The sequence below is a fragment of the Meles meles genome, chromosome 11 (genome assembly GCF_922984935.1).
Source record: "Meles meles chromosome 11, mMelMel3.1 paternal haplotype, whole genome shotgun sequence".
Lineage (NCBI taxonomy): Eukaryota > Metazoa > Chordata > Mammalia > Carnivora > Mustelidae > Meles > Meles meles.
Genome location: NC_060076.1, coordinates 37674583 through 37701983, shown reverse-complemented (window position 1 = coordinate 37701983; position 27401 = coordinate 37674583). Strand labels below are relative to the sequence as shown.

General features: G+C 51.7%; 1 protein-coding gene across 1 annotated transcript in view; it reads left to right on the top strand.

Moving 5' to 3' along the window:
* Window positions 1-27401, top strand: part of DNAI1 (dynein axonemal intermediate chain 1) — a 41571-nt gene that overhangs the window by 11416 nt on the left and 2754 nt on the right. Inside the window, exons 9-19 of the mRNA XM_046021840.1 lie at window positions 131-265; window positions 3489-3573; window positions 6722-6839; window positions 7109-7152; window positions 16996-17243; window positions 21912-22001; window positions 22135-22222; window positions 22846-22925; window positions 24122-24270; window positions 24379-24478; window positions 26781-26966. Coding sequence (XP_045877796.1) covers window positions 131-265; window positions 3489-3573; window positions 6722-6839; window positions 7109-7152; window positions 16996-17243; window positions 21912-22001; window positions 22135-22222; window positions 22846-22925; window positions 24122-24270; window positions 24379-24478; window positions 26781-26966 — 1323 coding nt within the window. The remainder of the gene's footprint in view (window positions 1-130; window positions 266-3488; window positions 3574-6721; window positions 6840-7108; window positions 7153-16995; window positions 17244-21911; window positions 22002-22134; window positions 22223-22845; window positions 22926-24121; window positions 24271-24378; window positions 24479-26780; window positions 26967-27401) is intronic.

Here is a 27401-nt window from a genome sequence, read left to right as displayed (position 1 = left end):
GTAGAGGATGCTATAGAGGCATGTGACAGGGGTTGACATAGTCTATTCCTCAAGCTCTAAAAGCTGAATAGGAGCTGCCTGGATGAAGATTTTGCCTTATGATGATCCTTCTCATCTTGCCCTTGCCTAGTGGGAGATCTATGATGCCTATGTAGAGGAGCTTAAGAAGCAGGAAAAGACCAAAGAAAAAGAGAAGGCAAAGACACCCGTGGCTAAAAAAATGGGGAAGATGACCATGAGGAAGATGACATCTATGGAGTCCCAGGTTTGATGGAGGTTTCATGGCTGTGTCACAGAGAATGACTGAGTGGGATCTTGGTCTCTGGGTAGTGGGGAACCTGGCCATCAGGAAGGACTTCACAGACTTTAAGGGGTGTGTGTGTATGTGATAATGCTGAAGTATGAATAATTCTTTTCTTTTGGGAAGATGTGAGAAGAGCTAGAGCTACCTCTGGCATTCCATACTTCTCCCCAGTCTTATAGGATTCAGGATTGCTGGGCTAGGGGGCAACAGAAGACATGAATGTTATTGAAAGTCCAATGTATACCTTGAAAGAGCTCAGGAGTCTTCTCAGGATGAGGTGGGATATGAGAATAAAGCATCACCTCCCTGAGCAAGTGCTCCTAGGGTTTGGGAGAGTGATTTGCTTTTGACCTTCAGTCTTTGGGCTTTATTTGTTCAATTTTTTAGGTGAGTCTTACGGGCCAGAAGGCAAGTCAGAGCAGATCACAGTCACCAGCATGTCCAGGCCAATGGGTGTGGTCATTCTGGACTGGATGTTTACTCTGAAGAACCATATAGGAGTCATTATAGAGGTCATGGTTGGGGGGCTCACTGTAGGTATAGCCAGTATAGGTTGGGGATCGTCATGGAAATTATGGTGATAGGTCACCACAGGGAAGATCACCACAGGGAGATGCTGAAAGGCCACCTTTGTCCCTTCAACAGAGAGAAAGCTGAGTCGGGAGCCAGAGTCATAGTGTGGATATCAGGATGAGTTTGACCAGCAATGGAGTGGGAAGTGAGGGCCACAGGAAGCAGGTCTAGGTTCAGCACCTTGGAGAGCGCCCAAGCAGCTCTCTGGGAAGTGATTCTGCTACAGAGGACAGATCACTTAAAGGAAATTTTGCTTTGTCTTAGGTATGCCCACTTCCACTCAATTTCATGTCCCTGATAAAAGTCACATTTTATGAGAGTTTTGAGGCGTCCCTGCTTTGGCTTAATATGAACTTCTCTAATTCAGTTTCATTCAACTACAGACCAAAACTTGTGATCATGATCATGCTGGGTACTGGAACCCAAAAGTGAAAGATGAAGTCCTTGCCCCACGGCTTGTCCTGTCCAGACCCTTGATTTCCCCTGTACTGTTGCCTAAGGTTAGTGGCTCTGGAGGAGCTGTTGGCCTGGGTCAAGTTTCACTTGAACATCCTTCAAGGATTTAGCTGTAGGCTGTGTGTTAGGACTATTATTATAGAAATCTTAACTGCAGCTGCCAGGACCCAAAGAACAGAAGAAATGTCCCTGTGGCTGAGACTAAAAACTATCCTTTGGTCTAAGCCCTTGGTGCCTAACATGTCTATCAGACTTGGTGTCTAATGTGCCCAGGGAAGGGGGTCTACGCTGGATTCTTCCAGCTTGGTTGACATTGAAGGCTGTGATGCAGGTAGCTTCCAGTCCTCTGTACCAAGAAGCTACAGTGGTGGCAGGACATTGTGGTGTAAGATACCCCCAACACCAGTGAACACCTTAGTGTGCAACCTCTGCACAAGGGAATTGAGTTTTTTTTAAAAAAGATTTTATTTATTTATTTGACAGAGAGAGATCACAAGTAGGCAGAGAGGCAGGCAGAGAGAGAGAGAAGCAGGCTCCCTGCTGAGCAGAGAGCCCAATGCGGGACTCGATCCCAGGACCCTGAGACCATGACCTGAGCCGAAGGCAGCAGCTTAACCCACTGAGCCACCCAGGTGCCCCGGGAATCGAGTTTTGACTGGGAATCCCAAGTACTGGGCCTGGCTATCCGTAGAATTGAGTGGCCCTTTGCTCAGGCCCAGAGTATGAACAGAGTGACACCTTATTTTAGGGACCTGCATCTGATGAGGTTGATATAAAACTCAAGTGCATGGGAGGGGAGAAAGCAGAACAACTCCTTGATACCCTGTAGGAAGGTCTGCAATGATAGATTTCAGGTTTCTGTCTCATTAATGATTTGGATGAATGTATAGAAATGAATGTAAGCTTGTCTGGTCTGAAAGATTAGGACAGGAAGGGGAGAAAGAACTCAGAAGCCACAAGTTTACTCAGAAATAATGAAGAGCGATTGAGGAACCAGGTGGTGGGTAGTAGGGAGGGCACGTACTGCATGGAGCACTGGGTGTGGTGCAAAAACAATGAACACTGTTACGCTGAAAATAAACAAAAAATAAAAAGAAAAAAAAAGAAATAATGAAGAGCTATGTCTGCTCAAGTAGCATAGTATCCAGAACGAGGGAGACAGCAGTCCACCACACACTGTCCTCAGAGCACATCTAAAACCTTGAGTCTGCCAGGACCAGGCAAAGGTGGTCAGGCTAGTGAAGGACTGGCTTTCTCCATGGGGCTGTGGGCATGAGACCTGGAGTCCACAGAGCTGAGTTTAGATCCTGTCTTTGCTACTTATTAGCTGGGTTCTTCTGACCTGTTTCCTCCTTGGTAAAGACATCCTAATGATACTTACTTTGCAAGATTGTTGTGAGAACCCAAGATCACGTACAGTTGCTAGTATAGTAGAAGTTAGGTAACTTAACTAAAGTTGCTCCTTGGCTCCTAATCCATGGAATGGGAAGGGAATGCAGGTCTGTGTATCTCCAGAAGTCATCCCTTCCTGATTCCAACACTCTTAGGAAATCTCATTTTCAAGAGCCATGGGCCTGGCCTTCTTGAGCACCTTGAGGGTTGCACCTGGACAAAGCCTTGGGTTAGGAGTTGCTTCGCCTTGTACTCCCTATGTACAAGCATATCTCTGTCCCCTCTCTGGGTCTCTATCTCTTCCTCAACTCTTGACTAAATAAGTTGGATCAGAAGCTCTCTGAGGCCTTTAATGGGAGTCTTTGTCATTGTCTGAGATGATGAAACCTTTCTGTCTCCACTAAAGAAGACTCTTACCTTCTCTTTTCTGTTCCTCCCTCGAATACCCTTCCTGGGATCTCTCCAAAGTCCCGTGTTGTACTCCAAGATAGGCCTTCACCAGAACAAGTTCAGAATGAAGATCATGAGGCAGGCTGTGCCCAGGAGCCAAGTTTGGCAGTGTAGACCCCTTATGCCACATATGAGTTGGGCATTCCCAAAAAGGGGTGGTGACTGAGCTGCTCCTTGAGGCATGAAGAGATTTCTTTACAGAGCTATCTGGGGTGGTTGGTGTCAGAGAGACGATTGTACCTCTGGGCTGTGGCTCGAGGCATAAGCTCTGCAGGAGCTAGCTATGAAGCCCTGTGCCTCTGTATCTCCACAGAGTGATGACATCACCAAAGTGACTCAGGCTGCTAAAATTGTGGAGCGGATGGTCAACCAGAACACATATGATGATGTTGCTCAAGGTAAGATTTAACATGCTGGCAACTACTCTTACTGCTTGTATTTTAAAAATTCCTCAGGGGGCGCCTGGGTGCTCAGTTGGTGGAGCATCTGACTTGATTTTGGCTTGGGTCATGATTTCAGGGTCCTGGGATCAAGCCCTATGGGCTCTGTGCTCAGGAGGGAGTCCGCTTCTCTCCTACTCCCTTTCCCTCTGCCACACACACACCCCCTTCGCTCACAAGTGCTTCCTAATTCTTGTCTCTACTGTGTCCAGCTTGGGGACAATATAAATGCTAGAATGCAGACTGAAAGAGCTCTGGGGATCCTCAGGAATGGAAGAAGGGAAATGAGGAATGAGTGTCAGCAGTCAAGGAAGGCAGAAGGGAGGGCTAAGCTAGGTGCCAAGGGATAAGCAGAGTCTGAGTGGGAGATTAGCAAAAGGGCAGATGTTCTGGGCAAGGGACAGCATAAGCAGTCACTCGGTGGTAAAAACAAATTGGAATGGACTCTGAGGACAAAGGGCAGCAGACTCAGTGACTCAAGCAGGGTTTGTTGGAAAGTAGTGAGAGTTCAGACTACAGAGGTGGTTGGAGCCAGTTAATGAAGGGTCTGGACTATCTCAGGGAATCTGAGCTTTTCTGTAGAGAGTTCAAAGATCCTGTCCAGGTAGCAACACAGTCCGGCAAGAGGTCAGCGGAGAAGGATGTGATGGGGCAGAATGCAGGGACAGAAACGAAGGTGAGGTTCAGCTGAGGGGTAGAATGGGCCTCATCCCACATTTTCCAGGGGTAAAGTAAAGGAAGCAGTTATAATAGTGAAAAGCCAGGATCAACATTCCCTGGGAATGGCCCAGGTATTGACATTGTGCTGTGCAACTTACACATATTACTTTACATCATCCTGACCTCCACACTGTCGGGTGAATACCATTATTCTCTCCATTTCATATGTGAGAAATTTGGGCCATTGCCACTTGTTCACAACCGCAGCCGGTGTGAGGAGTGAGTGGAGCCATTGGGACTTGAACACAGACCCTTTGGATCTATAGCCTAAGTGCTCCAGTGCAAAGCTACAGAGCCACTGAGCTTTAAGAGACATTTCAAGTAAACATTCAATAAGTCTATGCTGGTGATTAATTAGTGATGAAGTGAAGAAAGAGATTGATTCAGAAATGCTTAAATCCTGGGGGCCTGGGAAATTCTGGTGTCTTTGACAGAGCCAGGGAAACAGAATCCTTCCCATGGCATGAACAGCACATTCCCAAGTGGCTTGTATTTCCCTAAGAGGTTGTGCATTTATTTGGAGCAGCTGCCTCCCCAAAGTTGGCAGCTCCTCGCTGCTGGCTGGTCTCCTTTGCTGACAGCCTAAGGCTCTTCTTGGTGACTTGATGCTCATTGCTCACCCATGGGACATAGAAACCAGGGCTGCCAAGACCAGCAGCCTAAACAAGCCCCCTTGTTATCATTCAGGCTGGAAAACGACCTTGAGTGCTTTTCAAAGCTGTCAAAGTACACAGCAGCTGTGAATGAATTTGTCACTCACACAGCTTGGCTTCCTGAAACCCAGCCTCTGCAACCAGCCCACCAAAGGGCTGCGAACACGATTAATATCCATGGAGAAACTGGCCTTGGTGAACCTTTTTCATTTATAAGAACACAATCACATAAAAATGCATTGAACTTTGATTTTTTTAATTGCACACTCTTTTCCCAAAGGGAAAGTCTAATCATGAAGAAGTGAAAACAGAGAAGTGTTACCAATTAATCTCCTCTCTGAAATGAGGTATTTTCAAAGACAGCCTAAGCTCAGGGCTCTCCTATATGATCAAGGCTCATGCCTCTGATCGCTCTGATTTTTTGTTGTTGTTCCGAGACATTTTTGAGGTTTGAATGTGGTCCCACAACCTCAAGGCTGGGCCAGTGCCTACGCATGTCCTTGACCGTGTCGGGTGAGAGGATTCATTTTCTAATGGGTCACCCCTGTTTGGAAAAAAAGACTGAGAAATTTTACACTTCTGGTGATTTATTTCATTGTGTTCTTTGGACAATCATTGGGTGTCTGCTCTGTGGCTGGCACTGTGCTAGGCACTGCGGGTCCAGAGACGACTAGAACATGCTGCCTGCTCCTCAGGAGCTGTCTGGTAGGGAAGACGGGCAAAAAGATCAATAGAAGCAACACAGCATGACAGACATTTCAGCAGAGAAGAGGCAGGGCTGGAATGAAGGAAGAGATGAATTCTGCTTAACAAGAAAATGAAGGCCTCACAGAGAAAGAGTTTAATCTGGACCTGCGGTTAGTGGGAGTTTGCCGGGAAGATGGAGGAGCAGAACATTCTAGACACTATTTGATATAGAGGTTAGGTGAACACCTGACTGCAAATGACATGGCAGTCGCGGCCTGGACCCTTGGTTTGACCAGGGAGCCTGTGCAGGGGGAGTCATTGAGGGGTTTTCAGTGAGGGGAGGAGGTGGTGTGGTGAGGTGATTGATTTGTTCTCATTCTGGTAGCTCTGGGGAGTGGGCACTGGAGGAGTTGTTACTGGAGGTGGGGACACCGATTAGGTGGAGGATATAGTAATGCAGGTGATGGTTCTTGGGACCTGGGCAGTGGCTTTGGGTTTGGACAGAAGTGAATGGATTAAAAAAAGTCATCAGAAGGACAATATGAGATATGATGGAAAGAGATCAGTCAAGGATTACCAGGTTTCTATTTAGCCAAATGACAAGGCAGATGGAGCTTCTACCTAAGTTAGAGGAAACAGGAGGCAGAGACAATTTAGGGCAGGAGATGAACTTGGAATCCAGAGAACCCATTTCAGGGATCCAGGCAGCTTCACCACAGTGGGGCTTAGCAGGGAATGTGAAGATGGACAAACCTGGGATTTTATCTAAGAGGATATGTCTACTTTATTGTAAATTGCCTCCAACAGCAGTGATGACAGTAACAATAACATACAGAGAGCTGACTATGTGCTAGCTATTTTTCTAAGTACTTTACGTATATTAACAATTAATCCTCATGACAGTCCTTTGAGATAGATACTATTACTATGCCCACTTTGAAACACAAGAATCTGTTTTGGCCAAGGAGGTACAGACAGAGAGTGGCAGGCCTGGGTTTGCCATAAAATGGCAGTCCCAGGGCTGATTCAGCCTGCGTGTGTTTAAGATTTTAAGTACTACGAGGATGCTGCTGACGAATACCGAGACCTGGAGGGTACGCTGCTGCCGCTCTGGAAGTTCCAAAACGACAAAGCCAAGCGCCTGGCCGTCACCGCCCTCTGCTGGTGAGTATGGACATTGCAACAAACCCAGAGCCCCTGAGCGCCTGAGAGGGGCACTTCTACTGCGCGTTTAACCACTCTGAAGATGACGCGTAGCATTATAGAAAAAAAGGGACTGGGATTCTTATGGGATTGTGCGATCAGCCCATGTCTCTAAAGTCAACAGCAGATGTCTTTAGTGTAGTTAGGCACCAGTGTTCGTGGGAAGGCTCATGTCCATGGGGAAAGCTGTGTTCATTTCCTGGGCCAACAGGTTCATATTTCTTTTGCAGGAATCCAAAGTACAATGATCTGTTTGCAGTGGGACATGGCTCCTGTAAGTAATCTGGCTATTTGTTCATTTGCTCACTCAATCAACAAACACTTAAGGACCTTAAGCACCAAATGCAGAGAGCTCTTTGTGAGGTATGAAAAACGTAAGAGGACTGAGATCTAGTCACTGCCTTCAGGGGCTCCCAGTCTGATGGGAAGACGGACAACCATACCAGCAGTTAGCACTGAGTGAAGGACTATGCCAAAGTGAGCCCTGAAGGTTTTATTTTAGTGAAGGAAGAGAGGACAGCACTTCTGGCGGAGGAACAAGCATATGCAAAGGTATGGAGGCACAAGAGATATGGGAGGAAATAAAGCTGCTGAGGGAGCCAGGGCTGGGCCCCGAATGGCTTGATAAACAATGCCAAGAAGCTTGGAGATTCTTCTGAGGAGAGTTTTATGACATTCTCCTGAGGGGAAATCACCGAAGGAATTTAAGAAGGGCAGGGACAGGGGCGCCTGGGTGGCTCAGCGGGTTAAAGCCTCTGCCTTCAGCTTAGGTCATGATCCCGGGGTCCTGGGATCGAGCCCCACATCGGGCTCTCTGCTTGGCAGGGAGCCTGCTTCCTCCTCTCTCTCTCTCTCTGCCTGCCTCTCTGCCTACTTGTGATCTCTATCTGTCAAATAAATAAATCTTAAAAAAAAAAAAAAAAAAGAAGGGCAGGGACAGAATCAGGGCAGGGGGAAATGGCAGGCATGAGACTGGGGGCTGGGAAACCACTTGGGTGACTGGTGAGGATCCCCAGGAAGAGATGGTAGGACCTGGACCATGACTGTGGCATAGGAATGGAGAAATAGGTTTGGGAAGCTTGAGAAGGTGGACTGGACCAGATCTGGGGAAAGACTAGAGGTGAGGCTGAGAAAGGGAATGTTCCTGATCTGGCTCCGGAGCAGGCAGGGGTGGGGGAGGGTAGCTGCTTGATGTTCATCATTTGGCCCCTGGGCCCTGGAAGACCACTATTGTCCAGGCTGTTCCTGCCCCCGCCAGTCCACCCTCATCCCTGAGGCAGGAGGCAGCACCCTGGTAACTGTGTTTGCTTTCCCTTCATATTCTGTGTTCTCTGAAGAATCCCCAACCTCAGTGCTGGGCTGGACATTCCCCCTTCCTAACGGGAGAGGGCCCCACACTTCATGTTAGCTGAAGCTCCCCAGGCTAACGGCCTGTTCTCTGGCTGGGAGAATCAGCATCTATGAACAGAAAAAACCCTTCCATTCTCCAAGCTTCTGCTGGCTGGCAGACGTGCAGGCTCCTGGTCTCTACCCCTCAGACCGCCTGTGCACCCAGCCCATTCTTTCCCCGGGGCTGGGGGGTGGGAGGGAGGGCAAGGAGGGGTTGGTGTTTATTATTCCGCTCAGGGAGGAGACCTTGGAGCTGTTCCCAGTCTCATGGTCTGGGCTGCCTTTGAGGATGCCCTAAATGCCCGCTTTGTGTCCCTACTGCTGAGGGTGGGCTGCTGCCAGGCTGGAAGCACCCTCCCTTTCTGGCAGGGAGCTAGCACATTCCTCCCCCTTGGCTGCAGCTACTGGGCCTGGAACAGGGCCTGGGGGCTGGGCTGGCCCTCCCAGGAGTGGGTGTGGACCCCCTATGAGGCTGCTGTTGGCTCAGGCTCTCTGCCCAGGACTGAAGCGGAGCTGAGGCAGGCTCCCTAGCAGGTGGGCGGAGACAGTGGCTCAGGTCTAGCCCCATCCTCCTCCCACGCAGGGCCAGAAGCAGGGTCAGCTGGTTGGGTTCAGGCAGAGGCTGTCCCGAGCGGCCGCTTTAGCCAGGAGCGGTGGAGAAGAGTAACCCAGCTCTCAGGCATGGAGGACTCCAAGCCTGGAGCTTCCTTTAGGCAAGTGCTCACCCAGGGAGGCTCTCTTTGTCCCTCGCTGGCGGCACCCACACGCCTGGGCAGCACCAGTCCGTTGTAGAACTTCTGGCGGAAGGGGTACTGCCCGGTGGTGAGACCTGGGGCCAGAAGCTGCTCTGAGCCTTGGCTTCCTTATTGGTAGCCTGAAGAGGTTGACACCTGCTGGATCTTCACCCCAGGGCATTGCCAGACTCACCAGAAAGAAAAGCAAACAAGCCCTGTGAACTCTAGGAACCACCCACATATAAAGGAGAGCCTGTCATTCTGTCCCCTAGCTTTCCTGCAGGACTCTCAGGGGACCCAAGCGGAGAAGGGGGTCCGTGGGGACGGAGGAGAACTGGACAAGGCCCCTACCTCCTCTAGAGCACAGGCCCAGGAGTAGCAGGGGTGCTATGGGCTGGGGCCGCCGTGGGCACGGGGTTACTGACCAGCTTGCCCATGGGCGTGACTAAGGTGGGACAATGGCAACAGTGAATCCTGGGACTTCTGGGAATCTGTCAGTGAGGCTGGGCAATGGCTAGAGAAATATGATGTGGAATAAGTTTTTTTCAGAGTTCTTTTGTTTGTAAGCTAAGAAAGTCCTGAGAATGTTTCAAAGGCTGATAAGGAAAGCGCCAAAAGAAAGTGAGCTGAAAATGGCCCAGGGCCCTCCATATCTCAGTGCCATTCCGCAGAGGCCTGAGCTGAGCCAGGCTGAGGTGGGACTCAGAAGGGCTCCTGCGTTCACTTCTGAGGTCACCTCTGGGAGTCCTGTGCTCTCCAGTGCCCAGATGCCCCCTTGGAAGAAAAAGGGCAAAGCTGAGGCATGCAAAGGGCACCCTGGTCACCAATGAGGTCACTGTGAGGAGCCGCTGGCTCACCAACGTCCATCACACTGTCTGGGGAAACTCCCGATGCCAGCCTCCTAGCATCAGCCTTTGCCTCCTACAAACACTGGAGCGAGAATTTGGGTTGGACTCTGATGAGCTCAGCCCAGGCCTCTTTTTGCCTGGCATTCCCAGACGTTTATTCTATAACGCAGCGAAGAAGACTTTGGCGGCGGTAGGCCCATATCTAAGCACTGGGGCCAGTCTCCTATTTGAGCACAGAGCAGGCTGGCTGGAGCCAGGCCAGGCCAAGGGCAAGTAGGTAAGGAAAGGGGGTCCAGGCACTTGCCCGCAATAGCACAGAAATATTTGCACCTGCCTTCCCTGCGTGGGTGCCAGGGAGGATGCAGGGAGGGGGGCACCTCAAGCTGCATAGAAAGCAAAGACTGGGCTGCCCCTGGGGCCAGGCTCTGCATCTCAGTGGAGTGGAGAAAGACCGTGAACAGGTGAAAGCAGATGGAGGAAAGCCGGAGGCCAAGGGAAAGAAGTCTAGAAAGGGGCAGCCCATGGGGCAAAGCAGGGATGCAATTATGTCGGCCTGTGGCACTAAAGGGGTCCTTTCCAGCCCATCAGCCACTTGATAGCAGGGAAATGGGAACTCCTCATGGTCTGTTGGGCGGGGATCCTGGAAAGATAAAGAGGTTCCCCTGAAGAGGGGAACCTCTTCAGGCTACCAATAAGGAAGCCAAGGCCAGGAAGATCCTGGGCCCTCTGTGTGGTCCTGACCAGCTCACACAGAGATGAGGGGGAAGCCGCCCAGTGGGCCACATCTAAGAAAGAAAGAGGAGTCAGCTGTCCCTCAGCCTGGCCTCCCTCTGGGGGCAGCCCTCAAGAGGATCCAAAGTCAGGCCCTGAGTCCCCGCACAGAACCCTTTCCCCCTCTGTCCCACCACATTGTGGTCTGTCTCTGAGATTGCCGTGGCCAGAGACACACTTGTAGGGATTTAAATCTTTCCTGATCATTTATTTGTCAGCTTCACTAATTAAGCAGTGTTAATTTCATTTACTGAAAATGGAAATTCATCCACCTCATTTCTCCCCGTTCATCCTCCACAGGCAAAATCCATCACTCCTCAGCTGCAGGCTGTGTAAAATTTACAGGACTAATTATGTTGTCAGGTCTCTTTGTAAATACAGTCCATAAAGGCCACTGTGCTTGCCGGGTTGTAGTGCAAGGGCATTCCCGTTGTTAGTTTAATTACTGGTTAGTTATTTAGGTTCTCAAATGTTTGCCTCATTTTCCCTAAATCAAATTAAATGTCCCGCTTGATGTATTCTGTCTCCAAGGCCTTGCTCTTATTTCCCACACTTCTTAAATATGACTCCTCATCAGAGGAAAGTGCTCAGAAAAGCCCAGTTGCCTGAGAGGCTGAACCCAGCCTGGCACCATGGCCTCTGGGCCGGGCTGGAGGTTTGGAACCCTTTAGCACTGATGCCCTTTCCTGGTGACCCCTGGGATAGTCCCCTGCCTTTGGAGACTGTGAAAATCCTAATCCACGGGGCATTTCTGTTCCTGGAGTCCAAGGTGGCAGGGTGGGTGTGGGAAGTAGAGGGACGGTTTCATTATTGTTATTAGAAGAGCTGGGGATCATGGCACCCATCCGCCCCCCCAGACTTCTAGAGACACGGTTTCCAAACCATCCCAGGAAAAACTATCATCTCTGGGGCTTCTCCCTCTGACTCCTTGAAGTAGAGCTTGGGTCAAACTTCCCGGAATGCCTACTACATATTTTTCTCATTGCTACTATAACAAATTCCTACAAACATAATGGCTTAAAAACAACACCCATCTCTATTATTTCACAGTTCTGGGGTCAGAAGTCTAAAGTGGGTTTTGCTGAGCTAAAGTCAGCTGTCAGCACGGCTTCATTCCTTTTGGAGGCTCGTGGGCAACATCCATGTCCTTACCTTCGCCAGCTTCTAGAAGCTGCCCACATTCGATGGCTTGTGGTCCCCTTCCAGCCAGCAATTGCATTATTCTGACATCTGCTTCTTTTCTCCACCTCCTTCTCTGACTCTCCTGCCTCCCTCTTTCTCTTACAAGAACTCCTGTGATTACATTAAGTCCACTCACATATTGCAAGATAATCTCAAGGTCTTTAACTTAATTAGAGCTGCGAATCCCTTTTGCCTGCTCAGTAACATAGTTATGGGTTCGAGGGACATCTAAGGTGGTGTTATTCTACCTACTGCAGCTCCCCTCCAAATGCCCCTTGCATGACTTAATAAGGGAATCGTTGAATGGCGGCTGCCTTGGAGTCCGCCCTGGGCTGGCCTCATTTGGAAAGCCACAGTAGGAGAGGGGAGGCCTGCTGTCTGAGGCTGGCTAGGTAGCCTGTCTCTGCAGCTTGGCATCTACTTCCCTCTGACCCGGCTTTAGCCCAGTACCCCAACATGCCCTTTATCTGCCTTGCCTTCCCCGAATCCCGAGCAAGAGCCCGGCCTTCTCCTGACGGCCAGAACTATCCAGAGTAGCCCCCTGTGATCTAGAGTTATTACTTCAGGGCAGGGGTAGCTCTGGGACTGAGCAACCACCCCCTTACCGCTCCCCCCAGTGATTGCAGTTCAAGAAGACATCCATCCTTGCTCCTCATTGGGCACGACTCTGCCAGGGACTACCGCAGAGTGGAGGGAGGGAGAGTTTGGTCGGGGTGGAATTGAGCCCCTCCACCCCTGAGAGCACGGCCTTTCTGAGAACTGCCAGATCAGGCTCTATAGAGAGTTTGACTCTCTTTCCCTGATTCTTGTGGATCATAGAGGGTCAGAGTCAGGGAGGTTTTAGAGATTATCCAGAAAAGCAGGGGGAGAAAGAGGGAACCCTCCCAACAGAGAGAGTAAACCTGCTGGGCTAAGTCATGCTCACTCCATCCTTTGTGGAGCCTTTGGGGCAGGCTGAGGAAAAGGCCTGCACATGACTACCTGTAATAATGACATATAGGTAGAGACGAGCAGAGGGGGGCCCACATGAGGAGAGGCTGAATGATCTGGAAGGCTTCCTGGAGAAGGGCAAGGGCATAAAGTCGAGCTAAGGCCAGGTAGGCAGCCCTCTCCCTCTGTCTCAGAGTCATAGACCAGATGATTTCTCTCTCTCTCTCTCTCTCTTTCTCTCTTCCTCCCCCTCCTCCTTTTCTTCTCTCTTTCCTTCTTTCCCTTCCTCTTTCTCTTCCTCTGTTCCTCTATGCTGTAGCCTGGAGGAAACTGGAATTCCTCACTGGCCCCAGACTTCAGAGTCTCTGTCTCTTTATATAATGGAGTGTGGGGTTGGGGCTCCCATCTGTGTCACTGGACCCTCCAGTCCTACTTTGAGGAACCATGGAGTTTGTGGTATTCAGGACAAAATACCCCAGGGCTCAGAGACCAGGGTTCTGTGAGCCTTGAGCCTGATGGGATTCTAGTCTCCACTGGAAGCTGAAACACTCTAGATGACCCCTTGATGCCAGCGTTGTATTGGGACTCCCGGTGGGTGGCATCGTACTGGGAATGCTGGAGAGCTGAGCAAGGATGTACTATGCTGCTGGTGACCTTGTTGGTGATATCATACTGGATATGTTGGATCACTGGGCAATGATGACTAGACAAGTCACTAGGACTGTGGGTTACCTGAGTGATGATAGCATGTGGGAGGTCCCCGGTGACTTGAATAGTGATGTCATTTTAGGACTTCTGGAAGACAAGATGATGATCTCATGCTGGTACTGTTGGAGGTTTGGGCTATGATGTCACACTGGGTGTACTCAGAGCATGAAGTAGGTCTCAGGTGCCACTGGAGTCAGCCCTGTGATGAGAACATCATAGAATAAGATGGAGTGGAGAGGAAGCCCCAGTTAAATGAGAGTTTTCTGTGTTTTCCTGCTATGGTTTGGCAGACAGAACCTTAAATTGGAATTCAGGAAACACATATTCTAGCCATGATTAGAAACTGTGGTCTTGGGGTGCCTGACAGGCTCAGTTGGTGGAACACGATACAAGACTCCTCATCTCAGGGTTGTGAGTTCAAGCCCAATGTTGGGTAGAGAGCTTACTGAAAGAGAGAGAGAGAGAGAGAGAAAGGGAGAGGGAAAATGAGGAAGGAAGAAAGAGAGAAAGAGAGAAAGGAAGGGAGAAAAGGAGGAAGGAAGGGAGAAAGGAAGGTAGGAAGGGAGAGAGAAAGGAAAGGAAAAGAATGGAATGGAATCATGATCTTTATGTTGGGAAGGCTCGTTTGGTTGCAAGTAAAAGAGGCCACCAGGGGTGGACTAAGAAGCAGAGGCTCGTTGTCGGGATGCATGTGGCCTGGGAATTCAGGCAGGACCTAAGGACTTAGTGTGACTGATTGCTCTCTGTGTCCCTGTCTCTTGAAGTCCATGCTTCTCTCTACCAGAAGTCTCCCCGTATAGTTTGTGGCTGCCCTGTCCCTTACACATTCTCTAGTCCAGATTCTGGAGAGAATGGACTGGCTTTGCCAGTTGCCACCACCCCCTTACGTCTGCTTTCCCCTTCCTTTCTCCACCTCCACATAAAGACCAGATCAGTGAGGTATAACTTCAGCTATAAACGAAATACTGCACGAGGCAAACACCATGTGATGGGTCTGAAGGAGCCGGGCACATGGTTTCCTTTCTTCTGATCTCAGTTTACCCATCTATAAAAATCGGGAGCCAAAGCCCAGCCTCCAGTCTCGGTGGTCCTGTGAGCAGGTCAGAGATGCCCTTACTATGGAGTTATTAATCTAGCCTAGGGTTTCTTACCCCTCTTTTCTAGTTTCACTGGTCACGAAGACTGTATGCATGCAGGGTTGAGGGGGTCACTGCTGTCCCTTGAGGGGCCAGTTCCTGTGCCACAGCAGGACCAAGTGTGAAGGTCATACCCGCCTTGGCCCCTTGGTGAAATAAGGGGAGCATCTGAGTCCCCAGCCCAAGCATCAGTCACCGCCTACTCACGCTTCCATGCACTTGTTTGCTCACTCACTCCCCTGCCCACTCAGCCTCTGCCAGACTCGCCCAGCATCGAGGACAGACTGCACATTGAGGGTGTCGGTAGATGCCCAGTGTCCTGGTGGTTACCGCTCACTACCCCACGAGGGTCTGTCTCTCTCCTAGCACTCAGCGCTGCTGGGGGCCAGCCCACATCTCCAGTGGAGTGTCTCTGTCCCTGCCAGGGTCCAGCCCAATGTGAGGCCCAGTCAGGTGTTCAGGATTTGTGGGATGAACAAAAAGAGTTACAAATGACTCTCCTTCTGCCTAGTTCGAGCCCTGCACAATCTAGGGGGGACAGACACCTTCCTTCAGCAGCTGCAAATTTCTCCTTTGCAAGCTCAGCCCTTGGGGCCCACCTAGGACGAGCCCTACAGGGTGAGGGATGGCCAGCTTCCCACACCATCTGAAGGCCGGTTCCTACTGGCTTTGAGGTGGCATCAGACATAAGGTGACCCACCTGGCTCTGGAAGCCCCCAGCTCCTCCTCTTTGAGAGACTTACTTTCTCCAGAGCAGAAATGCTTTCCTTCCTCAACCACTGTGTGCCCTTCCCAGGGCTCCAGTTGGATCCTGGCACCTTCCACTTGGGAAAGCAACTCCCTCCTGGCACATGAAACCTCCTTTGCCAGGTTTCCCATAGAGAACTGCTCTGGTGGGCATGCCAGCTTGCCTCAGTTTCCAACTAGACCCACCGAAGGCCAGTCTAGCTCCTGGCTGCATCCTGCTCTCTAGTCCTGGCTCCCAGTAAACACCATTTGCAGAGTGCCTGAGGTGGGACTATCTGGTAACTGGGTCCGCATGCACCCTCAGAGCCCAGGGACACAGCCCAGGTATCTACTCCCTCGAGTAAGGGGAAGCATTAGAAATAAGACAGAGGGGTGCCGGGGGTGGGGGCACAGTCAGTTGCACGTGGGTCTCTTGGTCTCCACTCAGGTCATGATCTTAGGGTCATGAGATCAGATCCCATGCTGGGCTCCGTGCTGAGCACACAGTCTGCTTGGGATTCTCTCTCCTTCTCCCCCTGCCCTTCTCATTTATGCTCGCTCTCTGTCTCAAAATAAGTAAATTAATCTTAAGGGAGAGAGAAGAAAACAAAAAGGAGTAAGACAGAATGACTCAGCAAAATTAGTCAGGGTTGGGTGGCCTCCCTGTTTTTCCCATTCATGGGCTTTAGACCTCAGGACAAGCCACTTTGTCTGGAGGGCCTAGGCCTGCAGTAGCCAGGGGGCAAAAGAGGTCCCCTGGCGGGGGAGGAGAAGGGGAGAGAGCTATCCTCTCAGGTGGAAGTTTCCCTTAGCAGAGGGTCCCCAAGATGGGGAGCTGCTCTAGACTTCCTCCTCTTCTGAGTGCATGAAGGGTCCTGGACTAGCGGCAGCAGGGGGGCTGGACTTGAGTTTTCTGTTCGGGTCAGTTTTCTGTTCGGTGACTGCCATATCAGGACAGGGGGCCGTGTGAGCAGAGGAAGCAAGGGAGAGAGAGGCTGTCCCCTGACATGGGGTGGGCAGGGAGCAGGGCCTCTGCTGAGTGGTCCTCGCTATTGATCACCAAAAGCTGTGCTGAGGCCAGAAGAGTGATACACTGGCCTGTGGAAGCCTGGCCGGCCTGCCTGGGACTTCTCAATTCTGGGAGCAGGCCCAGGCTAGCGTGCAGGCTGCAGCTGGGGACCGTGGAGGCCATGGAAGGGTATGGGAAGGTGCGCATAGCTGGCTAGTTTGACCACCCACAGGGAATTCCATGTTAGTCCAAACCGAGCTCCTGTCCTGGGCTGGGCTGGGGAACACACGGGCATCATCCAGGCATGGAGGGACAGCCATCTGTCCCTGGTGGGGCCTCCAAGCCCTCTCTGAGGTCACGGCTTCTTCCTAAGCCCACGCGCATTTTTCACCTAGCACAACTTTGAGCCTGCCTCCCTCCTTCCTGTACCCCAGGGACAATGGAGAGAATGACTGTCCGTCCCTCGGATAAGCCTGGTGACCTTATCCTCCTGGCAACCCTAAGAAGGAGGCAGCCTAGTCTCCTGCTTCTATTTCTGAGACAGAGAAGCTGAAGGCCCGAGGGGAATCTGCCCTCTCTGAGAGCCCAGTGGCAGGTCCCCTGGGTAGGTGGGGGAGGGGCGGGGGCTGCGGAATCCTTCCAGCACAGCCACAGCCCAGCACCTTCCCCATCTTCCCGGGACAGATGACTTCATGAAGCAGAGCCGGGGCATGCTGCTGCTGTACAGCCTGAAGAACCCCAGCTTTCCCGAGTACATCTTCAGCAGTGAGAGTGGCATCATGTGTCTAGACATGCACGTGGACCACCCCTACCTGGTGGTTGTGGGCCACTATGACGGGAACGTGGCCATTTACAACCTCAAGAAGCCCCAGTCCCAGCCGTCCTTCCGCAGCTCAGCTAAGTCCGGCAAGCACACGGACCCGGTGTGGCAGGTCAGCCCTGAAGCAGGGTGGGAGACGCAGGGCGGGAACCCCTGGACGAGGGACCTTGGGGTGGACCGGCCACAGGCAGGGGGATGTGGATGCCAGGTACCAGCTTAGAAGGCAAGGAGCTGGGTTTGCGAAGGGGCAGAGAGGGGTGGGAGGGGGCAGTCGGGAGGTGAGGGGTCTCTTGCTGTGGACCTTCTATCAGGAGGGCCCCTCTCTCTGCTAAGGCTCTATTAGGTGCAGCGGGCAGGGACTCGTAGCCCATGGCTGGAAGACTCGAAGGCCTGACCCAGAGGCCTCTGCTGAGTCTGTCAATGGCACCAGTTCCTGTGTGTGGGCTTCCTCGACTCCCAACTGGGGCTCTCCTCTGCCATCTGGGCTACATTTGGGGCAACTCCCAGACAGAGGTTGGTGCTGCCAGTTTGTCTGCCCTCTGGGCAGGGCCATAAGGCCTGGTGGGTGAGGTCTGTCCTCGAGGCCTCTCTGTAGCATCCTTCTTCTCCAGGCAGGCACAGGATGGGACCATTGGCCTGACAGTGGAGCTAGATTCCAGCCTGTGTCTCCCATCTTATTGCCCTGGGGGTGAAGTTCATGTTCCCTCTCCTAGTCTGGCCTTGCAGAACTTTCCTTACTGTATTTCGAAAGCCCCCTCCTTCTGAGGCTGCAAACCCTTCCTTACCCATGGGCAGGTCTGGGCAAATCTAAGGAGGAATTTCTGCCTTAAGTTTCTCACGGTCTCTGGGGGTCATCAGATAATGCCAGGACTCAGTCTTCCCATCTTTCTCGGCCCTCTGCCCTGAGAGTCTCCAGGCGGGCTCTGCACCCCTGCCTTCCTGGCCCTGAGCTCCCTGTCATGTGGACACCTGCCCTGGGCATGGGCTTTCAGCTCTCAGGCAGCTCAGCTCCCTGAGCAGAGAGGACACTGTCCAGGCACGGTGCTCTCTCTGCTTTATCCTTTACCCAGAGCCAGGGTACAGAGAAGGAGGCACTCCCTCCCATGAGACATCTCCCCCCGCTCTCCACCAAAGCAGGGACCAAAGCTCACAGTCTCAGGTGTTCTCTCCCCTGAAAAATCCCACCCTCCCATTCATCATCTCCAGGCACACAGAGGTCTCGAGACCTGAGGAGGATGTCTGCAGAGACTTTAAAGAACCAAGAGAGGAGAAAAGACCTGCTTTGATAAGACTAAACCAGCAACAGGCCTGCCCCTGCTCTCCTAGCTCAGATAGCCCAGAGCCACGCAAAGAACATCTCTGATTGGCCTGATCACCCTCCTCAAGCCCAGGAGAGGGCAAGGCGCCAAGGCCAACCATCCTGCCACCACTCTCTGTGTTCTCAGAATCAAATAGCAGGTTGGGAAAGAAATGGGACTTGCAGAAGGCACGCTATTGCTTTCATTGGGTGGGCGCCAGAGAGACTGGAACCCACCTCGACAGAGATGGCCTTCTGCTCTCCCACCAGCCTTTTGAGGAAACAGGGCTAGTGCCTTTGCCTTTGCAAAACCAAAGACTCAAGAGTTCTTGGCGGGCTCCTGGCTGTGACATGGGAGGGGCTGCCTGGCCCTCGCTCACTTGATCACCGAATTCCGGTTCCCTTTTTGCCTCCAGTTTCCTCCCCCTTTCCTCATTCTTTTGTCCATTTAGTGACTCCTCTGTGTGCTGCTACGGGAGATGAGGGTGCTTAAGGGCTTGGTCCCTGGGGTTCCTAGGGAGGAGATGAGCACCACCACGGCTGAACAGGACAGGGCAATATGCTAACTGCGAAAGAGGGCTCCTGTGGGCGCTGAGGAGGGACATGGAGATTGTCCAAGGCAGGGAGAAGGGGAGGGGGCCCAGCTCTTCCCAGAGGAAGCAACACTGGAGCTGAATTGTAAGGGATGAGAAAGCACTCATTAATGACAACTAAATGTAATATGAGATCCTAAAACACAACAAAAAAGGGTATTAGGAGGAAACCAAGAAAATCAAATCAAGTCTAGATTTTAGTTGAAAAGAAAAAAGACATTATGAGTTAGATAAGGAGGGGTACAAAGGGGCGTCAGGCAGGGTGGCCGCGGGGAACAGCATCTGGTGCAAAGCGGGAGAGGCGGAGAGGATGGCGCAGAGCCGAGGGAAGCAGCAGCACCCCGCGAGCGAGCTTCTCCAGCAAGGAGAAAGCCTGCCCTGTGTAAGTCACGGGTTTCTAGTAAAGTGCTAGTACAGAAACCCAATACCTCAGAGGTGGGAAAGGGGCTGCTCTGGTGAATCAGGGTCCTGCTTGCTTGAGGGTTCCCTGTTGTCACTCCCTCTGTCCTCAAAGGTACTTTCATAAGCTTCCTAAGAGCTCCCTCCAGCATGGTTTGAAAATGGCTGCTGGACCATCAGAGAGTTTGGCGCAGAGAAGTAACACAGTCATGTGTGTGCCTTAAGAGATGTCCTCTCACGGCAGCAGGAGAAACTTTGAAGCCTGAGCTACAGCAGGGACAGTGGAGATAGAAATAAGAAGGTATGGTGAGCACTCTGAGGCAGTAAAATCAATAGAAGGAAACTAGATGGATACGAGAAAGGGGAGGAATTGGTGCTGCTCCTTGGGACTCCACCCAGGAGAGGCCCCAGGGAAGTGGGAATGACAAGGAGCAGCAGGTTTGGCCAGAAATTAATACAAGAAGCCAGAGGAACACATACAATGAAAAGAAGCCAGAGGAGGTGTCCTGCAGGCAGTGGCCTGTGTAAGCCTGGAGCTTAGAGGAAAGCTAGGTTGGTAAACCCACGTCAGAGACATCAGAGTCTAGGTCCTTCTTAAAAGGGACTGTGTCTTGGGGGAGACGGGAGAGGTTATGTTGGATCTTAAATGCCAGGCCGAGGCAGAAGGACTTTGTTCTGTTGGCAGCAGGGAGCCATGGAAGGTTTTGGAGCCAGTGAGAGAACTGTCTAACTAAAGGGGACTAGGTTCCTAGCCCATGGCCCAGGCTACTGCTGAGGGAGCCCATCGGGATAGTCCAGCCCTGTTCAAGCCGTGAAACTTCAACCAGCAATACTCTGTGGGGTGTGTGTATGTTCGATGCTATAGCAGGGAAGGGAGCAGGCAAGGATAGATGAGCAGAGCTGGGGGCAAGCAGGTCTGCCTCAATCAGATAAGGCAGAAGAGAAGGAATCAATCAAGCAGACTCCATCTGCTCCTTACCGCCTACTTCCTGGGCATTCATTCATTCATTCTCTGAAACCCACTTACCACCTCCCCACCTCCCTTTATTCCTATCCTCCCACCTCCACCCCTGGAGCTCGTGTGTGACTTGTACACACACACACACATACCTGCTCACTTGCAAAAACACGCAGCAACCCCCATTGGGCATCAGGCTGCTAAGTGGGGTGTGAACTACAATTTCCATGCCTGCCAGCGGCTGCTCATTAAACACTTCCCTTTGTAGCTCCCTAGCGCCTCTTACAGCCTGGCCTTTGACACCCCCATCCCCTCCCCCCTTTAAAGAGACTATCTTTACACAGAAGGAGAAGTGGGTCCCAGTGTAAGAGCCGGCTCTGACTTATACCTCAGAGGCTCTGTGGTGTTCTGGGCCCCCCAGTGAAAAAAAGAGCCAGCTGCCTCGACAGGCCCAGGCAGGACTGGGCCCGCCCTTCTGTAGCTCTGATCAGCCAGGCTGTGGGGGTTGGCTGGGGACAGGCCATCTCCTCTCCCCCAACCACACCCCTCAACAGCCATGGTGGCAGCTGTGGTCACATGCAGCGCCAGTGGGTTCTGTCCTCCCTCACCGGGCCCCTACTTGTGACAGGGGGAAGGGACAGCGTCCCAGCATGGGAGGTCGGGAAGGAGCTGAAGAGTGGAAAGCTCTGGGCACCCAGCCCCACCCCAGCGATCTGGGACAGGACTTGGCCAGGCCTCCACATCTGGCAACAGAAACTTGAGCCTCAAGCATGTCATCTTCAGAAGACAACAGCTCTGTCTCCAAAACACTTTCCCATATGTTTGCCTCCAGCCCGGAGAAGATGGGTGGGGCACGATTATTAACCCCGAGCAGCAGATGGAGAAAGGCAGCTCAAAGCTGAGATCTGGGAGCAAGCTTCTGGGAGCGGGAGCTGGTGGTGAAGTGAAGGAGGAAGCCAGAGAGAATGCCTAGAGAAAGGCCAACCTGGAAGAAGAGGGCACCCCCGAAGCAAGCCGGGGAAAGCCCCTGCAGAACCTCAGCCCTCCCAAGTCCTGGGGTGAGGGGAATAAGGAGGATATTCGCTGACATTTACGAACCTTTACCATTGCAGTGTTCTCACATCAGGGCCTCTTGTTCAATGTCTCCTTTAACACTTACAACACACCTGTTCTACTACAGTTCCTGTAGTACATTCCTCCTGGGAGGATGAGCCCAGAGACGCCACCTTCCCCCTGCAACTGGCTCCTGGAACCCAACCCAGGGAGGAATTTGGCACCTCCACTGCCAAACCCGTGGATTAGGGCGGTGCCCCGAGTTGGCACAGTTACCCCAGGATGGTCAGGGAGAGAGGGGTGAGAGAGACAGAGATGGGTGGAAGGAGATAGGGAGGGCCAACTGTGGGACTCTGGGAAATGGGCTCCCAGAACCTGCTTCTGAAGCTCCCATGGATTCTCGAGGGAGCTCTGCTCAGCTCCCAGCCCTAAGTCAAAGTCCTGGTAGGGTCCCACAGCTCACAGGTTGGGACGTTTCAGGTCAAGTGGCAGAAGGATGACATGGACAACAACCTCAACTTCTTCTCTGTGTCATCTGACGGCAGGATTGTGTCTTGGACCCTCTTGAAGGTGCCTGTTTCCCAGAAAGGGTCAGAAAGGGTGGAGAAGGGGAGTTGGGGGGGGGTCAAAATGGCAAAGGCGGCCTTCAGCCTGGTGGCGGCAGCCCCACCCATGGGCCCTCCCCTATCCCTTCTGACGGTAGAGCGAGCTGGTTCACACGGATGTCATCAAGCTGAAGGCGGAGGGCAACACCACAGATGGGCTCAACGGGTTGCAGCTACACACAGTGGGTAGGAACCCCAGCCCACTCACATCCAGGCCTGACCACTCAGGCCCCACAAGGGTCAGAGATGGTGGCCCTCCCCTTAGAGCAACCACTCCCTCCCCCAGTGGAGCCTGGCCCTGCCTCCCTGTCCCAGGGCTTGGCAGTTTGCAGACCCTCCGGGTTTGTGCAGATCTCATCGCTGTTTGCAGACCCTTGTTTCTGTTTATGCAGATAGGTGCTATGATGCAGATCCATTCCTGTTTATGCAGATCAGGCCCCTATTTACCCAGATCCTGTCCCTGTTTACTCAATTCCTACCCTGTTTATGCAGAGTATATCCCTGTTTGCACAGACCATGTCCCTGTTTGCAGACCCTATCCCTGTTTACCCTGACCCTGACCCTGTTTAAATCAATCCCTGCCTTGTTTACCCAGGCCCCATTCCTGTCTGCAGAAGCCTTGGCCGTTTGCAGAGTCGGAACTGCCTGGGACAGGCAGCAGGCCTGACGGCCCGTTTCTGTTTGGCTGCCTGGCCCCAGCCCCTGCAGGAGCTGGGGCTCAGGCTGTCACTGGGGCCTGCTGGGTGGAGGAGGTGCTGGGAGCCTCCCTCCCAGAACCCGGCTAAAGCCACTCTACCTCTTCTCCCAAGGCTGTGGCACCGCCTTTGACTTCCACAAAGAGATTGACTACATGTTCCTAGTGGGCACAGAGGAGGGAAAAATCTACAAGGTGAGGCAGTTCTGCCCCCTGCAAGCTTCTTCCAGGGCCGCTTAGACCCAAGAACCATGGGACTCAATCCTTCTCAACAGACCCTATTCTGATAGGGTTAGTAAACTCTAGAAAGCTTCTTGGGAGAAGTTAATGTAGTCTTGACTTGCTTGGGTGGCAGGAGGATGGGATGACTGCAGAAAAGGGGATGGAAATCTAGAGGTTGACTTTAGCCCCCTCTGGGCCTTCCCTCTCTTCCTAGGAGTAGAAGACAGGGGAGTTGGGGGTGGGGGGGAGTTGGAACATTCCCAGATAACTTCCTGGAGGAGATCTGAACTTGAGCAGAGCTCTGAAGGCCAGGTAACAGAGAAATTTCTCTCTGAATTCTGGATGTGTTCCAGCCAGTAGGATGGAACTTCATGGCCAGTTTCTGCAAGGTCTCAGTGTTAGTAGGTGAACGTCCTTCTGAACCTCTATCCATCCAGAAATAGCTTGCTGCAAGCTTTTCTTGTGCTCAAAGACTCAGAATGTTAATTACAGGCAGCCTCCCAGGAGCCCCTGAGGCCCAGCAGGAGCTGGTCTGAATGCAAAAGAGGTCCCCATCCCCCTCTACACCCATCCCAATGGCAGCTGTGGGAGAGGCAGGAGGGGCATGTCACTAGTCAGTCACACTGTCTCTTGGAGGTAGAGGGAGGGGCATGCTGGGCCGGCAAGAAACCCAAGTGGAAATCATGAGACTGGGACTTGCTCCTGGCTCTGTACCTACTCTAACCTGGGCAAGGTGAGATGTTTATTACTACTTCAAGAATTTGATCTGTGGACTGTGAGTGGCCCCAGGGTTCTGGCTGTCTGCCCCTAGGCTTTGGCCTGGACACAGGCTAGGCCACACACCTCCCCTCCCCCCGCCCACCCCCAGCCCCTGCCGGGACCTGCTCTGCCTGGACTTCTGCTTGGACTGGAATCCTCTGCGGAGACTATAGCACTATCTCTCCCCCTCCAGGAAATCTCCCTAGCCCAGTAAGCCCCTCCTTTCTCTCTGGCCATCTTGAGGGCACAGAGAAGAACAGCCAGCAGCTTGGGCCCAGCTCAGCAGTGACAGTGATGTGGGGACAGGAATCTTAGGTTCTGACTCTCAGGGCCCCCAGGGAAGTGGTGGCTGCTGACCTCTCTCTCATTCCTGATCCCCGATGCTCCCACCACCCTCACCGTTGCCCCAGTGCTCTAAGTCCTACTCCAGCAAGTTCCTCGACACCTATGATGCCCACAACATGGCAGTGGACGCTGTGTCCTGGAACCCATACCATGCCAAGGTCTTCATGTCCTGCAGCTCCGACTGGACTGTGAAGATCTGGGACCACACCATCAAGTGAGAGAGACATGCCCTCCCTCAGAGCCCACTGTGGGTTGGGGCCTGTGGGGCTCTAGCACTGTGAGGCCTCTGCGTGATGAACTGTCCACCCCTCCAACCCTGCAGGACCCCGATGTTCATCTATGATCTAAATTCAGCTGTGGGCGATGTGGCCTGGGCGCCGTACTCTTCTACTGTTTTTGCGGCAGTCACCACTGATGGGAAGGTGAGTGTCCCCTTCTGAGCCTCTACTAGAAAAAAGATGACTATCTCAGAGTCTCCCTCCTGGAGAGCCCATGAAGTGCCCTGATCAGGTAGGGGAAGGTGAGACATAAGGACTCTGCATTCTCAGGGAGTGGCCCAGCCAGGGCCCTGTCAAAAGAGGAATCATTCATCCCATGAGGCCTTGCAGAGAGAATGGGGCTGTTCATCCTGAAGGACAGAACCCTCTGGGGGAGAAGATGCCATGAGAAGCAGTTATCTTCTCCGATGGCCCTGGGGAGGGAGCTACAGGATGGCAGGGGCAAGCCTGATGTAAGGAAAAATTTCTGAACCCGAGTTTATCCGGGATTGAAATAATGTTTAGACATTTATTTGAATGTATTTGATTGAAATAATGTTTAGACATTTATTATCCGGGATTGAAATAATGTTTAGACATTAAAGGTAGCAAGTTCCCCATACCTGGGAATATCCAAGTGGGGTCTGAGGAAGGAAGATGGGAGGGGTCTGTGCAACACAGAGAATTGGTAAAAACTCAGAAACAAACGTTTTTTAATGAAATTCTTGGATGCAAATCCATTTTTCCTTGTGGCCTTTGATACAACTGGAGAGGAAGGCACACCCACTCAAGGAAAGACTGTAGTTGAAGGCGTCACCCTAAAGCCCATCAGTCACCTTTTTGCAACCAGATGTTTACAGCCCATCAGTCACCTTTTTGCAACCAGATGTTTACTAAGGACCGACTATGGTGCCCAGCGCCAGGGCAGGGCCTGGTGCTTCCAGTCCCTGCAGTTCTAGAGCTCACATTCTTGTGAAGGGAAAGGGACACAAAGCAACCACAAAATTAGCGTTAAGTGCTAGGCAGAGATGAACAGAGGAATATGTGTGGACACAGTGTTCATAGCAGCATTATTCATAATAGCCAAGAAGTTGAATGACCCAAATGTTCATCAACTGATGAATGGATAAACAAAATATGGTATAGCTAAAAGGATCACTATCAAGAATAACAGGGAATGGAGTATCAGGTACATGCTACGACATCGCTGAACTTGAAAACATGCTAGCGCAAGAAGTCGGTCACAGAAGACCACACACTGTGTGATTCCATTTACATCAGTCTAGAATCGGCAAAACTACAGAGACACAGAGTAGATTTGTGGTCACTTAGGGCTGGGGGTGTGGGAGAACCCTGGAAGTGACTGTTAATGGTACGAGGGTTCTTTGGGGGTGATGAAAATGCTCTAAAATTGGCTGTAGTGACGGCAGCATAACTGTGAGTATACCAAAACCGAGATTTGTGTACTTTAAGTGGGTAACTGTTTTTGTATGTGAATTATATCTCAATAAAGCTATTATATTTTTTAAGAGAGAAAAGGAGTGATGTAAAAAGAAAGGACAGGGCAGCTTCTTAGAGTGTTCAAGGAGAGCTTCTTCAAGAGGTGACATTCAAGCTGAGAGCTTCAAATGACAAGAGCTAGCCAGGTGAAGATGGGGAGAGGCATTCTGGACAGGGGGAAGAGCGAGTGCAAATGCCCTGAGGTGAGAACGAGCTTGAAGGGGTTTCAGGGACCCACAGGCAAGTGTGGCTGGGTCTAGGAAGCAAAGGGGAGAACGCAGGAAGTGAGAGTAGAGAGTGGAGAAATCTGGAGTAAGGAATCTGGATTTTATATATACTGCCAAGGGAAACTACTGGAGTATTTTAGATCATTTAAAGCTAAGTTCTCGTGGCTGCATGGAGGCTGGATGGTAAAGGGGCAAGAGTGAAAGCAGAGAAACCTGTCAGGACACTGCCACAGATGTCCAGGCGAGAGTTACTAATGGTTTGGACTCAGGGAATGGTAAAAATCAGATGAAACATTTGTTGGAGGGCCTTGCATATATTATTAACTGGTATAAAGCCTGGCTCTACCGCTCACTGGCAAGTTACCTTTAAGAGCCTCTATCTCCTCATTTATAATTGGAATGATAACAGAAGCTACCTTACAGAATGTCTATGACGATTACCAGGTGGTACAACTGCATAACATGCTTGGCCAGAGTCTAGTACATAGTAAGTGTTGAGTAAATCGCAGCTGCTATTATTGTTAATTCTGCATAGACTTAAATTTTTCCCCATTCATCGCTCATTCCCTCAACCACAGGAAAGACATGATTAGAGACAAAAATCCCCTCTCCCACTGCCTCCAGCTCCAGCATGCTAGGCTTCTGTTGTGTTTCCCCAGAAAGCCCAAGTGCTGGTTCTTCTGAGGTGTAGGACAGGGGCCTTGTTATCCTTGAGTGTGCTGACACCAACTTCTTCACAGACCCATGTGTTTGACTTGTCTATCGACAAGTATGAGGCCATCTGCAGCCAGCCCGTGGTGGCCAAAAAGAAGAACAAGATCACCCATGTGCAGTTCAATCCTATCCATCCCATCATCATTGTGGGTGATGACCGTGGGCACGTCATTTGCCTCAAGCTCTCACCCAACTTGCGCAAGATGCCGAAGGTACAGGCTTGGGTAGTTTGGGCTGCTGTGAGAAGTCAAGTCTCCAAGATGGTGGGGGTTGAGAGAAAGGGGAGGAGCCAGGGGGTGGACCCCAGCTTTCTGGCTTGGAAAACCCAGGGTCAGGGTGGTGTCATTGCCCAAATATGGAGCATGGGAGATGCAGGTTTGTAGAGAGACAAAGAGATCAGTTACCTGTGGAGCTTCCAGGTGGAGGCATCCTGGTAAGGAGGCTTCTACATGGGTCCAAAGTCTGGAGAAGCACATAGACATCACTGGCTTATTTGGTATAGACCAGGTTGCCTAAGAAGGGGACTTGGGGCTTAGTCACTGCTCCACTGGCTGGGCTTACACAGGGCCTCAGCTCCAGTGGCCCCTGAGCTGGGAGCTGTGGGTCCACACAGGGAAGAATGTGAAAAGGAAAAGGGGTAACTAGGT